We start from the raw sequence: 16211 nt of genomic DNA on the forward strand, positions 1-16211 counted from the left end.
CTGGTTATTGGTACACAAAACATTATTGATTATGTCCTTAAATACCACTTTCGTTTTCTGTCTTCTTTTTGGATAGTTCATTGCTGTTATAATGATATCCAGGGACTCCGTGTTGCCTCTCACTATGCAAAGCGGGTCTGATAAACTAATTCACAATAATGCTTTAATGACTTAATGTCATACTCTATCATATTTTCTTCAAATAGAGAGTCCACCAGAATGAATAATATTCAAAGGAATGGGTAATTCTGCTTTACTCAGTGCAATTTCAGAAAAGCTGGAGAAGTAAGTAGAGCAGGATATCCTTTCTAATGCCTCTTCAGTTATACAGCATAATCAATTTTCTACTTACAGACAAGAAATGTCCTTAATATATTAAGCAAAGAATTGAGTAATGATCTAATTTCCTATTTTTCAAATGTGAGCAAAACTTTGGCCTCTTCAATTTACACACCTGTCCTCAGTGATATACTGTAAAAATAATTCATTTAAATTTTCTCTTTGGACATGTTTTGACATTACCTGAGTAAATCTTTTAATTGTGTAGACTCATTAGAATCCAATTCCTTATTTAATTTGGAATAGTCAATGCTTGATGTTAGGCCTTTTTCAAGTCTGGCAAAAAATCTTTCCTTCTCTTCTTGTTCTTCTAATGTGTCCAATCCCAAAATGCCAAGATTAGGCCCAGAAGCAACAACTGAATCTAAATTAGAAAGAAATGTTTAATGATGCATACAAAGTCTCACTATATTTATTTTAATATTTAACATACCCACATAAAAAATTATGAAAACTGACATGGGGCTAAATTAGGATATGAGGATAAATTAGGACACTGGGATAACTCAGAGTTTTCTCCTTGAGAAGCAAAACTAAAGGACAGACACATCTAAGAAGTAAGAGGAGATAAGTCCATCAGGTGTGGCTACTACTTGAGAGGCCTGGGACAGAGATAACTCTAGACATAGGACCACCACCCCTCATTCAAGCTTTTCCCACCCCCAAAAGGAATTTTCTATTATCAGGTGGTAACCCCATTTATCCTCTATAAAAGCTTTCAGGCTCCCTTCAGTTCTGGGAGGAATTTGTTTCTAAGTCATCTCCTCCCCTTGAAGCAAAGTCTTTCACTTCCCTCTAAGTCACTTTCTCTAGCATCCAAATAAAAGACCATTTTAATTCTAATTGGACTGTGTACAAGAATGTAATTCTTTACTGAGGAATACCTAAGGTCCCTCTCCACCATTTCCCTGGTGACAAAAACTGTAAAAACAACCAAAACTCTTTTCATTTAATTTTCTGTCTTCCATTATCTCTTTCCCTCACCATACCATAAACAAGAGAAATTTATAAATCACATATGGGGGCAAAAGGGGCCTACAGAAGTTATCTAAAGCTTCAAGGAAGTCTACTAAATCATTCTAGGCAAGTAGGTCTTCAATCAAAGCCTTATAGGGGAAGAGGTTCCAAAATATTCCCAGATTAATTCGTTCTTCAAAATGTAAATGTACTTTTAATAATTATAGTTAATCAACTAATCTTAAACCCCATTCCTCCAAAACTGCCCCTTCCCAACCCCTTCTCTCTTACCATTTGTTTCTAAACTGTCTCTGCTTATCACAGAAGTCCCACTGCTCTTGCAGGGGTGCACCTTACCAGCAGCTTCTCCCATCTCAACAATAGGCTGGGAAATCTTTTGTGATTTCAAAAAGCTTACATTTGTTCCAAGTGCTCCTAAGAATGAGGATAAAGGCAGATGAATATTTATGTTCAGAAAGTGCTTTAGGGCACAATGGAGTACTTTAATAAACAATTGCTATAATAAAATTTTGTGTTGAAGTCAAGGAAAAGAATGCCATCTAGCAAAATAGTTATGTTATAGTCCATCAAAACTCACTAAGACAAAAGTATAACTATATAATTTCATTACTCACTCAAAATATAACTTCTTTTAGAGATTGTACTGAAAAAAATAATTGCAGTATTCTGGCTCATGATTTCTTGTCATATAGCACGGAAAATCACAATCTCCAAAGAGTCAAAACCACAGGTGAAACAAACCCTAATGGTGCTCCCTCATGGTAAACATAAGCATGCATTAGCATATAATCAAAGAATACTAGTTGTATAAAAGTTTCATAAGATATTTGGAAAATATATGATTGGAAAAGGAGTTGGGCCAGTTATGTAGTAAGAAAGAAGAATAAACATGGAGAATCCTATGATGGCAATCATACAAGACAATCCCAAAGGACTATTGATGAGACATACCATCCACCTCCAAAGAAAGAACTGATATTGATGGAACAGACTGAAGCATGCTATTTTTCACTTTCATTTTTTTCTTTTAATCTAGTTTGCTTGTACAAAACGCCTAATATGGTAATGTTTTACATAATCATACATTTATAACTCATATCTGATTGCTTGCTGTCTCAGGGAAGAAGGAGAGGCTAGGGGAGGGAGGGAAAGACAGATAAAAATCAGAACCCAAAACTATAAATAAAAACATTTTTTTTTTTTGTTAAATAAAAGAATGCTATGATGGGACCCACAAAACATGAGAAGACCCTAAAGGAAAAAAATTCCAAGGCATTGAGTAAATCTTAACAAACTCAGTAGACTGAGAACTGACTAAAGCCGGCCTGGTCCAATTCATTGGTCCCAGGCCAATGAATTGTCTAGAGCTCACCACCAGACTTTGTCAATTCCAGGCTGATTATTTTGTAGATCTCCCAAACTCTACCCTCCAGGAATCCCCAAGCTTTCTTTATGTACTTTTACTTATGTAAAACAATTTAACTAGTGAAACTGTGAGAAACTTACTCTTCCCAAAGGCAGTCTCATAATTCTCTCTGTTTTGACCCCATATAGACCCTGTCCCTTTTCTGGTACCCTAGAGCTTGATGAGCAGTGCCACGAGTTGCAACTTCTCTGCCCCAATTAAAGACCTTAATTTTGTTATATTGTTTTCATTAATTTTCAGGTTGACACATTGGAGGTCTCACCAAGATTCGAAGACTTCCCTGCCTGGTCAGCTCCCATTTTGACTATGGATGCTTGGAGCCAGTAGGAATCCTTTGTGTTCCAATCTGGACTCAAACTCAGAGGCTCAGCCAAGGTGAGTCTCTCAAATTCAGAACTTGCTTGAGTTCCTGGAGTTCTTTGATTGGGGATCTTGTTATGCCCATGGATGACTTGGTAACTTGGGTCCATTCTGACATCCCTTAGAAAGGGATGGTTGCAGTTTGTAATTATGGACTGTGAGAATTGGAGAGCCACTCCCTGCTGAGAGGGACATGGTGAGAACCAGGCCTGAAAAGAAAATATGTTACTTAGTGTCCAGAAGCAGCCTGGCGTCTGGAAGTTACCGCCTGTTAGTCATGTCAAACAGTGCCATCAACCAATTAGCTTGGAGCTGTGTGTGAGGACGGCCCTGCTTCCTGTTTAACAGGTGGCTTCTGGGAGACGCCGCTGAGAAGCATTCTCTTTTGTTCAGGACTTTGGTTTGGAGGCAGACAGAGAACTTCACAAGGGCTGTTAGGGAAAGGCAAGGTTTTATCTCTGGTTATCCCAAATAGATCCAAGCTAGGATTTTTTCCATTCTATAAGAAATCTGTTCTCAATCTCTCTTCACTAACTTCTAATACACTTTAATAAATACTTAAAAGCCTAAACTCTTGCTGAATTGATCAGTAAATCTTAGCTAGTTTCTTCCCCACACTGGGGTCAGGTCAGACGACCACACATTAAATGTTAAACATCACAGCTAGAATTTTAGTCATTATAGGACCATATGTGGTCCCTCTGATTGGTCCTAAAAGGACAGCTGATGGGCTTTGTTTTCAAATTATGGACTATGTGTTTGTAAGTACTTGGAAAATGGGCAGAATTTAACTAAGTCTGACTAGCAGCACTGATGGCCATAGTAGGGTCTCCTTTCTGAGTTTACTCTTGCTTCTGCTGGTCCAAAGATTGAGGGTTCTGAATGGGATGCCATTTTCCAAAGGCTCCCCCCTCTTCTGACAGGGCCTCCCCCTCTAAAAAAGATGAATCAGTCTGGCTCAAATTAATGGGGTTTTGATAATATAGAGGAAGACTTAATTTGTACATGTTAAATTATTTTAAGAATCTTTACCACCACTGCTTATTGTTGTTGTGTCTGTCCTTGTGGTGTGCTTTGTATTAAAATGGTGTGTGTGTGTGTGTGTGTATGTGTGTGTGAACACGCGCATGCACGTGCATGTGTCCCTGAGTAAAAAGCAAGCTTTTTTTTTTTTTTAAATTCTTTCCCCTTGTTGTCCAAGCCTGGGGAGAGGAGAAGGAGAAGGTTGTGGGGGCTTCTAGCCAGTTGCTCCCTTTGCCCTCCCCAACCAATTAATTTCAGTAAGTTCCTTATCTTGGGCTAAGTTATGCAATTCTCTCTGCCTCTCAAAGCAGAATTGTCAGTGAGGTAATTTACACAAAAAGGTAATTAAAGAGTGACTACAGTTTGATTTTTTTTAACCTTCTTTTAAGAAATTTGTTAAAACTTTAACTGGGAATTGATCTCCAATATTAGAAATTTTAAATCCAGGTTTAATTGAACTTCCTAATTAAAGTTAATAGATCAAGTTCAATTTAAATCTGGGGAATTGTCTAACTTCTCAATCACCAGAGTTTTTGTCACAATATAAAAATTAGTTTATTGATAATAATGGTCTTATATTGAGATGCTAATAGTAGATGGACCTTAGATAAGTTAAGAATTATACCATTTGGGAATACAGATTCAGTTGTAATTGAATTTATCATAGTTATTCTAAGTGAAATATGTCTTCTAATAAGATGTTTTTAAAAAGTCCCGATTTATTGTGATATTTGCATTGACAAAGTGTTTAAAAGTTTCATGGGTTTGGAAATTTGTTAACTGCATAATCTTAAAACATCTGTAATGTGCATATTTGATAATTATAGACCAGTACTCTTTTGCCTTATAAACTGTTATAGATTCAACTGTTAAGAGACTAATTTCAAGTATCTGAAACTGCTTGTTTAAAAATGAATAGATATTTATGTTTTTGCTGTGAATTCACAAAGAAGTTATTTCAAAGTCAGGAACACCTGGGTTCAAGTATCCTTTCTGGGATATTTTCTGGGATATTAACCTTGGGCAAAATCATTTGGCTTCTTGGTGTAAATAGCAAGATTAAAAAAAAAAAATCTGAAAACTAGATGCTTCCCTAATAGGCCAGGGAAACTTTTTCCACTTAGCCGTGGTGTTGTGTTTGACAGTTTTTCTTATAGTTTTGTTAAGCAGTTTGTTTCTTAATCTAACGTCAAACCAATTGCATACCACTGACGTATTACATCCTCTAACAATGACTGGTAATTTTTTAAAGTATTTTATTATTTCCCAGTTACACATAAACATAGTTTTCAACATTTGTTTGCACAGGATTCTTAGTTCCAATTTTTTTCTCCTACCCTCCTTTCCCTCCCCCCTCCCCAAGACAGAAAGCAGTCTGATATAGATTGTATATGTATAATCACATAAAACATTTCTACATTAGTCATCTTGTGAAAGAAGAATCAGAGCACAAGGGACAAACCTCAAAAAAGAAGGAAAAAAAACCAGTCCAAAAGTAGAAACGGTTTGGTTCAATCTGCATTCATAATTCACAGTTCTTTTTTCTGGATGTTGAGAACATTTTTTATCATGAGTTCTTTGAAACTGTTTTGGATCATTGCACTGCTGAGAAGAGCCAAGTCTATCACCATTGTTCATCACACAATGTTGCTGTTATTGTGTCCAATGTTCTCCTGGCTCTGCTCCTCTCAGTCAGCATCAGTAATGATTGGTAATTAAAAACAAAGCTTACTGTTGTTGGGGTTTTTTTTGGTAAGCTTCATAGATATTTCAAGTTTTCATGCTTCTAGCTTTCAAATATTATGATGGCTTTGTATTTGATACCTTTTCATTGACAGGTGCTTGAGTAAGTCTTGTTTCATAATCTTATTTCATAATAAAATACTCAATGGGACTTTGTTTTATTACTATCTGGTGTTTTTGTTAAAGCATGTTTATATGCCATTTTAATTTTTTTCTTTCCCTTAATATTATTTTCCTTTACTACCAGGATTACAAACTTCCATAGCATTCATCTACTTTTTAAATGTTGTCCTAACTGTTACTTTTATGATATTTTTAGGCAAATTGCATTTTCATACCAATTGTGACTCATATCAGAGCCAACCTTAATGAGGTATCTTCTATCTTTATTTTTTCTCTCCTCTCTGAAAGGTATTATTACTATTATGATTAATTTCTATGAAAATATAAAAAGATGATACTAAAAGCATATTGTACCTTTAAATCAAGATGGCTAATTAGATTAACTTTCACCACTGCTTTATGCACCAATGACAAATGATTTTAAAAGGTCGTAAAGTATCTAAAGAAAATCTACAGTTTGTTCTCAGGTTAAGTTTTTAGGACATCTGATATCAGCCAACAGTCTCTGCCTTGACCCTGCCAGGCTGATTCGATACTGAACTTCTCCCATCATACAACTAAGCTACAGCTTTGTGGTTTTCTGGGACTCGTTGGCAACTGCAGGTTGTGGATCCCCTCCTTTTCCTTGTTAGCTCAATCCCTATATGATCTCCTTAAAGAGTCTGCTCCTGATCCGCTCCATTTTTTAAAAATCTTAAAACTGCCCTCTAATGCCCTCAGGTTACTAGTGTTGGAATTTCTACTATTTCTGAAGTTCAGTAGCTCCAGTGTATGGGAAAGTAATGTGAAACATTTCAAAAATATAATGAAACTTGGGTTAATATTTTTTTTTTTGCTTTTACTACTACAGGAGAAATAACCAAGCCTTAGTTAGAAGGGACCTAAGTGCCACCTAGTTCAACTCATATGATACCCCCAACAAGGATTAAGGATACCAGAGTATGGTCAACAAGTTTCCTTGGGAAAGTAGTTTTCTGAGATGCACCCAAGAATATATTACTTAGTTCAACCCTCAACATTTTTTTAATCTCACCAAGAGCTAGGTCTATATTCATCTTAACTACACCCTTCCCTTCCACCTATTCATGGTTTATTCATGGCCTTGGTGTTTTGTGTCAAAACTATGGGGATACTTGGGTACTATAGCAAAGTCTTTAACCCAGTGGCCAGGGGATTCCTACCCTGCCTCAGTGCTGTTCTTGTAGAGTCTGACCTTTTGGTCTTAGTGGAAAAGGTGCCCCCTTTAAACTTGCATGTTCCCCATGCAGTTGAAGCCCTTCTAAACATCAAACCCAGCATTTCTCTGCCACTTGCTTTGCAGGATTAAAGATTTTTCTACTATCCAAACCTAATGTAACTATCTCCAGGTGTAGGGCTCTCAATCCAGCCACTTTCCTCCCTGACAAACAGGATGGGAACCCCAACTACACTCAGGATTCATGATTGTGTTAAAATTGTTGACTTTAACCCTCCAAAAAGACTTCCAAGAAACTGAGATAGAAAACCCAGATTATTCCTGGTACACTAATGGTTCCTGCCACTGAAATGGTTCTGGTAAATTAACTGCTGAATATGCTAAGACCACTACTGAGGAAATCGTTGAGTCAGGACCCCTATTCTTTGGCCTCTTCTGGTACAACAGACTGAACTTGAAGCACTGATTCAAGCTTGCAAATTAGCAAAAGGAAAACAAGTGAACATTTACACAGATAGCAGGTATGTCTTTGTGGTGGCACATGATTTCATGATGTTATTGAAATATTAAGGATTTCCGACTTCCTCTGGCATTCCCATTAAGAAGGGGGCACAATTCCAGAGATTGCTTGACACCATAACCAAAGGTTACAGAGAAGATTGTGTGTCTGTATATTGTTATAGAGAATTATATATGTACACAAATATACATATTTACAAGCATGTAATTTTAAATAACAGATGATTTATAGGCAATACTGTCTCAAAATTATGAGAAGCAAGGAAGGTTGGTGAGAGACTCAGTTAAGCAGTCAGAGACCTAGAGAACTTGAGGGTTGGAAGGGACCTCAGATCTACTACAACCCCTACAGGAGTAAGTCCCCATTATACCACAGGAGAAAAGTGGTTGTCAGGACTCTTTCTGAAGCCCTCTTAGGGGAAAGGCCTAGTACACCTCAAGGAAGAAGATTCAATTTTTGGCCAGCTCTAGCTGTCAGAAAAGTTTTCCCTGACATTAACTTTTTCTTCTTTTTTTTAAAATAAACATATTTATTTAAAGTTTCAAGTTCCAAATTCTATCCATCTCTCCCACTCCTCCTCCCTCCCTGAGGTGGTAAGCAATCAGATATAGTAGGCTATACATGTTCAATTATAATATTAACTCTTAATTCATCTCTGCAGTTTCCATTCATTGTCCCTGGTTCTGCCCTTTAGGGCCAGAAAGAACAAGTCATCTGGAGGGCATTTTCAGATAAAATTAGAAGGATACCAAACATAAAAAAGGGACCTACAAACATTTTTTATAACAAATTCTTCAACACTGAAGACAGTGAAAATTAAATAGCTAGATTTTATCGTCAGTCAGACATGCAATATGCAGGACTAGAAAAGGCTTTGAAGAAAACAATGATGAGAAAAGTATTTTATTTTTTAAAAAGCACCCATAGAGGAGGTACATATTAGAGACAACAAAAATTTGAGGATATTGATTTTCAAGGTATCTTGAAGGAAGGGAAGATACCAAAGGCATAGGAAAAAAATTCTGATCTCATTTTTACTAACATAAAAAGGTGGTTAAAAGTACATCAGGAGCTGTATACCCATCCATATGTCCATTTTCACAACTATAAATAATTTTATGATGATAATCTATGTGTTGAGGGCATCCTTGAAAAGGTACAAGAAAAAAACTAACAGGGTTTCAAAAATGATACTGTATAGTTGACATCTTTACAAAATCATACAACTGACTGAAAGGTGTAAAAAGAACACAAACACATAACTTATTTATCAACTATAAAAATGCAATTGCTTTGGTAGAACAAAGTGATGCCTTCAAGGGTTTCCATTAATGTCAGGTTTTTCCCTTATATATATATCTCAAAGCTATAAAAGCCTGAAAGATATAACAGAAAAAAAAATGTTCGATGCTCTAACTTCTAATGTCATGGAAGAAATAAAACAGATAAACATATTCAGTCAATAAGCATGTATTAATTGCCTACTATTTGCCAGACACTATGCTAAGGTTGTCTGCCCTAAGGTTATTTATGATAGAAAGGCTCATGCTGTGTGACAGCAGGTTGCAACACATGATGAGAAGAAATACAAAGGAAAAGAGGCTAGTCACAGCATAGCCATGGGATAACTGATGAACAGGCCACATATTTTATTGGTATTCACAGAATATTAAGAGACAGAAAGATGCTGTGCATGTTGGGTGGACATCACTGTAGCAAATTTATAGGAAGATAAAAGTGGTACAAGACAGGCAGGATTGTAAGGCATGTAGTGGGTCTACAATATTGAATATTCTACCCACATTAATGAGATCACAGATCCAATAGAGTATTTTTTGCCTCAGCTTTAACTACAGAATTCTGAGGAAGTAAAAAGACTCAGACTTCCAAATTATATGATCCTACTCTCTCAACAATTATAAGTGAAACACATATCCTCCTTTTTGCTTAAAACTAAGCTTAGTTCTTGAATGCTAATTTGAGTATAATTACAAATTCTATGAAGTTGACTGGAATTTACATTTTTTTTTAAAAACAAAGTTTGACATACCTTTTAAACTTAACTCATACGTGTCATTCTTTTTTGTTTGTTTGTTTTTTGGTTTTTTTTAGTGAGGCAATTGGGGTTAAGTGACTTGCCCAGGGTCACACAGCTAGTAAGTGTCAAGTGTCTGAGGCCGGATTTGAACTCAGGTACTCCTGATTCCAGGGCCAGTGCTCTATCCACTGCGCCACCTAGCTGCTCCTCAATAAATTATTTATGGGGGCAGCTAGATGGTGCAGTGGTTAAAGCACTGGCCCTGGATTCAGGAGTACCTGAGTTCAAATCCGGCCTCAGACACTTGACACTTACTAGCTGTGTGACCCTGGGCAAGTCACTTAACCCCCATTGCCTAAAAAAAAAAAAAAGAAAGAAAAAAAAAGAAATCATTTATACCATATGTTCAGTACCTGTGAACCTTCTGTTTTCCCATCATGTTTTGACTTCAGATGTTCGCTTTTCAAAAAAATTAAATTTCACTTATTTTTAAATTAAATTTTTTATTCTGAACTTAGTTTTATCATCAACATGAACATAGATACAAAGAACAAAAGGTTTGTATAAGAAGAGGATAAGCTGCTGCATTCAATTTATTTTATTTCTTTAAAGTATACACACAGGCTAATGGGGAAATATTTTGCACGACTGCAAATGTATTTGTTGTTGTTCAGTTATTTCAGTCATGTCTGGTTATTCATGACCACACTGGGGATATTCTTGAAAAAAAAAATACTGGAGTGGTTTGCCATATCCTTCAGATTATTTTACAGATGAGAAAACTGAGGCAAATAGGATTAAGAGACTTGCTTTCAAAGCTTGCCTTCTCAAGGAGTGGGGAGGGGAGAGAGGGAGGGAGAGAATCTGGAACTCAAAATTAAAAAAACCAAAACTTAAAAAAAATTTGTTTACATGTAATTGAGAAAAAATAAAAATAAAAAACAGAAAAGTATACACATGTCTATTTTATATTTAATAAGATAGAAACAATAACTCTTATTATCTATATCTTGTAAGATTTTTTGTTTCTTCTTGTGAACTAAAAGTTTTACTAATGCTCTTTTTTGTATATTGGTCACTACTTTCCAACCTACCATCCATCTCCAACTCCAGAAGCCCTCCTTTGTAACAAATATGCATAGTCAAACAAAACAAATAAATATATTGTGCAAGTCTGAAGATTCTAGACTTTTGATACATTAGCTCTCTGTCCAGTGGTGAGAAGTACGTCTCAAAGATTCACTCTATCCCTTGCTTTACACCGAAAGTCAAAGAGCTTAACAATATTATCTTCTGTTACATAATTCAAAGGAATTATGTATAATTTTGTCAGGTGCAAGGAGATCCTCAAAAGCAACATTTTGCATTACCAAATCAAATGTTTCTTTTATCACTAACAAGTATAGTGTGCCTTTTATTTTAAAAGTACATCTATGTATATTATATATGTGTATGTATGTGTGTATTTTTTTGTTTTTCAGTCATGTCCTACTCTGTGATGCCATTTGGGGTTTTCTTGGCAATACTGGAGTGGTTTGCCATTTTCTCCTCCAGCTCATTATACAGATGAGAAAATGTAGGTAAAGAAGGTTAAGTGACTTGACAAGGGTCATACAGCTAATAAGTATCTGAGGCCACATTTGAATTCTGAAAGATGAATCTATCTGACTCCAGGCCCACCACTCTATTCACTGTGCCACCTAGTGGTGTGCGTGTGCATGTAAAGCAAGTTACAGGAGAGTTATTCTGGTTGGGGAGACAGAAATTAACCAAATAAGGTTATGGCCAGAATATAACATTAAATTAAAATTAATCCTGAGCAAAATACTATTTTCTTCCCCATTTCAATATATACACATCATTACTATGAAGATCTTGGGGGGAAATTAAAAAGAGACATGCTTTGTATTTAACACTAAACTTCAATATTATTCTTTTGGTGTTGGCCCAGATATTATTATAAAAGACAAAAAAGAGTAATATGACTATATCAAAATAAAAAAAAATTAAACAAGTAAAATCAATGCATTTAAAGACTGGGAAAAAAACCCTTTTTATTAAACATTTCTGATAAAAGTCAGACATCCAAAATCTATAAGCAAATGAAATCTATAATTTTAAGAATCAATTCCTGATAAGTGGTCAAAGAATATGAATAACTTTCAAAAGAAGACATATAGATTTTGCCAACAACAATCCAAAAAAATTGTTCAAAATTGGTCATAAGTGAAATGCAAATCACAATACCTTAGAGGTATTATTTCACAACAACCAATGTGGCAAAGATGGAAAAATTCAACATTGGAGAGACTGAGAAAAGAGAAAATTTATGGCTGGTGGAACAGAAATGGTTAAATATCTTGAGAAAAGAAAATGTAAATTATGAAATATGTAAAAGTCCTTTTTGCCATTCTCTTTTGTTTTGTCAGAGAGTTTAACCCATTCACATTCTAACAACCTCCTTCTTTTTACCAGTTGGCACTCAGCCCTTGTGAACTGTAGCTTTTAATCTTCCCTATCCCACTCCATTATCCAATATCTTGCATTACATTTGTCTGAGGGGCTTTTCCCCAAAGGAATGTTAACTTATTTTATCCCTATAATTACTCCTTCAAGCCCTTTTAAAATGATGTGGAAGATACCTTCTATTTTTATTCTCTGTATGTGTCTCATATGGCATAAGAATTTTGAAAAACAACCCCTCTTCCTCCCTCCCCTGTCCAGCTCATATAATAAGTACAATAGCCTCTTCCTCCTCCTCTTCTCTCTCTCCCTTTTTCTCTCTTCCCTTCCCTCCTCCTCTCTCTTCTCTCCTTCCCGCTTTCCTTCTCCCTCGGTCGTAACATACATACAAGCCTCCCTCACAGACATAATTACTGAAGGAAGGATTGTGGTATAGTGAAAGTTACTCATTATCCTGTGTCACAGGGCCCTATGCTATTGCATCCCCTTACATTCTGCCCCTGTCCATCCTAAGATCAGAAACGCAATTGTTGGTTTCCATGTCCACCCACTCACAGACTCCCTCAGAGGGCTAAGGAACTCCCTCCCTTGGAGTGCAATGTAGTTTTGTTTGTCTGCAGGGCAATGAGGGTTAAGTGACTTGCCCAGGGTCACACAACTAGTAAGTGTCAAATATCTGAAGACAGATTTGAACTCAGGTCCTCCTGAATCCAGGGCCTGTGCTTTATCCACTGCACCACCTAGCTACCCCCTGCAATGTAGTTCTTTTTTTTTTTTTGATAATATAATTTAATGAAGAGATCCACTATTCATTAACATTTCTAATGTTTACATTAATATAATCATAGGATGTATTATTCTCTAGATACTATTTCTTCATATTGTATCTTTTTTCATATAAACATTTTATTATTTTCCAGTTACATTTAGAGATAATTTTCAACGTTTGTTTTTATAAGATTTCTAGTTTCAAATTTTTCTCCATCCCTCCCTTTCCTCCCCCCTCCCCAAGGCAGCAAATAATCTGATATAGGTTATATATGTACAATCACATTAAACATATTTCTGCATTAGTCATGTAATGAGAGAAGAATCAAAGCAAAAAGGAAAAACCTCCAAAAAGAAAAACAATTTGGAAAGATAAGACAACAATAGTTTCTACCAGTCATTACACATTTACCTAAGTTATCTATATTATTCAGCTTTTTTCAAGTTCAAAATTATCTAATCATGTTAGTGAGAATAGACCTATTAAATATGGCTCAATGTTATTTTATACAATAGATAAATTCTTTCAGGATGGTGCAGATAAAACAAAATTAATCTTAAATCACATTTAAATCACATATATTAAGAGAGATTATTTAAAAGAAGATTTTAGGGTCTACTTTTATAAATCCAAAAAGTTTCTCGTAATATGAATAATCATCCCTGATTTATCTTTTCTGAAAAGGCCTTAAGCAACAGTGGCAGAAAAAGTTGTTGAACACTTCAAAAATTAGCTACTGCTGGTATAGGAAGAGAACTGGACTGGAAGACTAACAAATGAAAGCTATCCAAAAAGAATTTTTACACATGCCACAAAAATACTAATCTCAAAAAGTAAAAGTAAACACTGAACATTTTCTATTTTTTTATCAGTTATTTGTTGTTTATTAAGTATTTGGGTTAGTATGACACTTGAGGAATTGGTTACATCAATGTACATATATTTTTTTATATAATATGGAAATTTACAACTATATATACATGTATGTGTACATATATACACATGCATATAAATATACATACATACACGAAAGGTGATACATAGGGCTATGTTGGAGAACCCTAATGGAGGGGAACACAAAGGTAATCAATGCATTAACAAACTATTACTACAGTATGTTGTTTTGTATCCAGGAATGTCATCTTCTGGACCTATGGGAACCTATAGCACCTAACATTTTCTATTTATGAGATAAACATGGACCATTTGCCCAACACAAGGAGGGATAAAGCAGAGAAAAGAAACCCAAAGACCAATTTCAGTATGATTTCTACCAAGTTTTCTTAAAGTTGGAAATGTCTATGCTCAATAATGGTTAAAATGTTTAAAAATATCCTAATAAAATGCACAATTGAACCTAAAATTTCTAATTTCACTTGGATATTGCTTTGCACATGGGTGATTCTTAAAAATCTGTTTAAAATCAGTGATGACACACAAAAGTTAATCTAACTACATCATCAATGTTTCCAAGTTTTTTTTAAATTTAGCAACAAGTACTGAATGAAGACCTTACTAAGGTGCTACTCAACAGTATTTGCTTTCCCTCAGTTTCTGTAACAATATGTTGTCAAGTTTTTATACTCGCCACTTTAAGGGAAACTCCCAGACTTTTCAAACTGGCTTATTTTATTCAGACCATGGAAGATTTCACAGTACTGGATTCCCATCAAACTAGGTATAGGAGGTCAAAAGATGCTTAAAACAGGATGCAGCAAGCCAAAACCTGAGAAAGATTGACTCAATGTTCGAGAGACAGATAAGTGGTTTCTTCAGGAAGCAGTGCTATAAATGGATCAGATGAGGATATTCTGGGCTATCTGATATACACTGAAATCATAGAAAGTGAGTGACAGAAGGCATCTTTTAGCTAATCCCCATCATTTTACAGATGAGATAATTGAGGTATAGAAAGGTAAGGTGGCTTGCCCAAGATCATGTAGCTAATTAGTAACCAGCTGGAACTAAATTCCAAATCAAGCATTCTTTCCAATCCACCATAGTGCTGTGCAGCAGGCCTCTGCTGAAGCATTTCTAATGGGATGTGCTTGGATAAATAAAAGCTGCCAGTTATATAGCACTTTAAGGTTTGCAAAGTACTTTAGAAACATAGGCACACTGACTGGGGTGGGAGGGACCATCTAGTGCACCCCTCCCCATTTTATATTTCTCTACCACAATTTGTCCAACCATTTTTCATTTGCTGAACATCCACTTTGTTTTCAGTTCTGCTATAAGAAAAGTGCTGCTATAAATACTTTTGTATATATGGATCCTTTCCACCTCATCTGATCTATCTTTCTTTTTACTATTGTTATTTTTCAAAGCAGTCATTATCCTCATCCTCCCCTCCTTCAGGTATCTGAGAATGGATCCCTCAACACCTTCGAAACTGCACTGCCTTTAGCATGTTTATACTTGGTCTAGTCCAGAAACTCTTCCCATATTTGTGTTTTGTGTAGTACATTGTGGATTGTAATGTATGAATATAATCATGCCATAGTGAGTAAAGAGAAAAGATTTTGTTTTGAAAAAAATCCTCATTGACTTACTTTCCATGTTTTACTGTTTACTATTCTTCTAGTTTTGTTCATCAATATATAAGATGTGTATGCATATCTATAACTTCTACAGATATTTTCTTATACAATTAATTTTTTAAAATATACAGTCCTATAGATATTACAATGGCATAATGATTCATTTCAGAGTTTTCTTTCTGAATGTGTAGATACCTAGTAATAATACATAACAACAAAAATTTAAAATTCACATATGTACACATATAAACACCATCTGTTAATATATAAAAATGAGCAAAACAAAATAATTTCTATGCTACAACTCACTTCTTGAATTCAATGGAGATAAAAATTTTAAGAGTCACATACCTCTAATCTATACTCATTCTGTAAACTGTTTACCTTGGTGATATGCTTGAGATATATATGTAGTATGTATAATACATATGCATATACACATGTGTACATGCCATATAAATAAATACATGTATACACACTCATATATACATATATCAAGCAAAAATAAGTAATACCTAAGACAATGATAAAAAAGTAATTGATTTTAAAACAAAATGTTTTCTTGAAGGCCCTCCTCCAATAAGGCATTTCCTATATGTGTGTATGTATGTGTACATGTCTATATATGCCTATATATAGAAATAAACACTGTATATACATATATATGTACATACACATATACCTTTGATAATGC

At 35.2% G+C, this 16211-nt stretch overlaps 1 protein-coding gene across 1 annotated transcript in view; it reads right to left on the minus strand.

Moving 5' to 3' along the window:
* CEP162 (centrosomal protein 162) overlaps window positions 1-16211 on the minus strand; it is a 118803-nt gene that overhangs the window by 81282 nt on the left and 21310 nt on the right. The window contains exons 4-5 of the mRNA XM_043964663.1: window positions 1588-1731; window positions 523-703 (exon numbers count right to left, since the gene is read on the minus strand). Coding sequence (XP_043820598.1) covers window positions 523-703; window positions 1588-1731 — 325 coding nt within the window. The remainder of the gene's footprint in view (window positions 1-522; window positions 704-1587; window positions 1732-16211) is intronic.

The sequence above is a fragment of the Dromiciops gliroides genome, chromosome 4 (assembly GCF_019393635.1).
Source record: "Dromiciops gliroides isolate mDroGli1 chromosome 4, mDroGli1.pri, whole genome shotgun sequence".
Taxonomy (NCBI): Eukaryota; Metazoa; Chordata; class Mammalia; order Microbiotheria; family Microbiotheriidae; genus Dromiciops; species Dromiciops gliroides.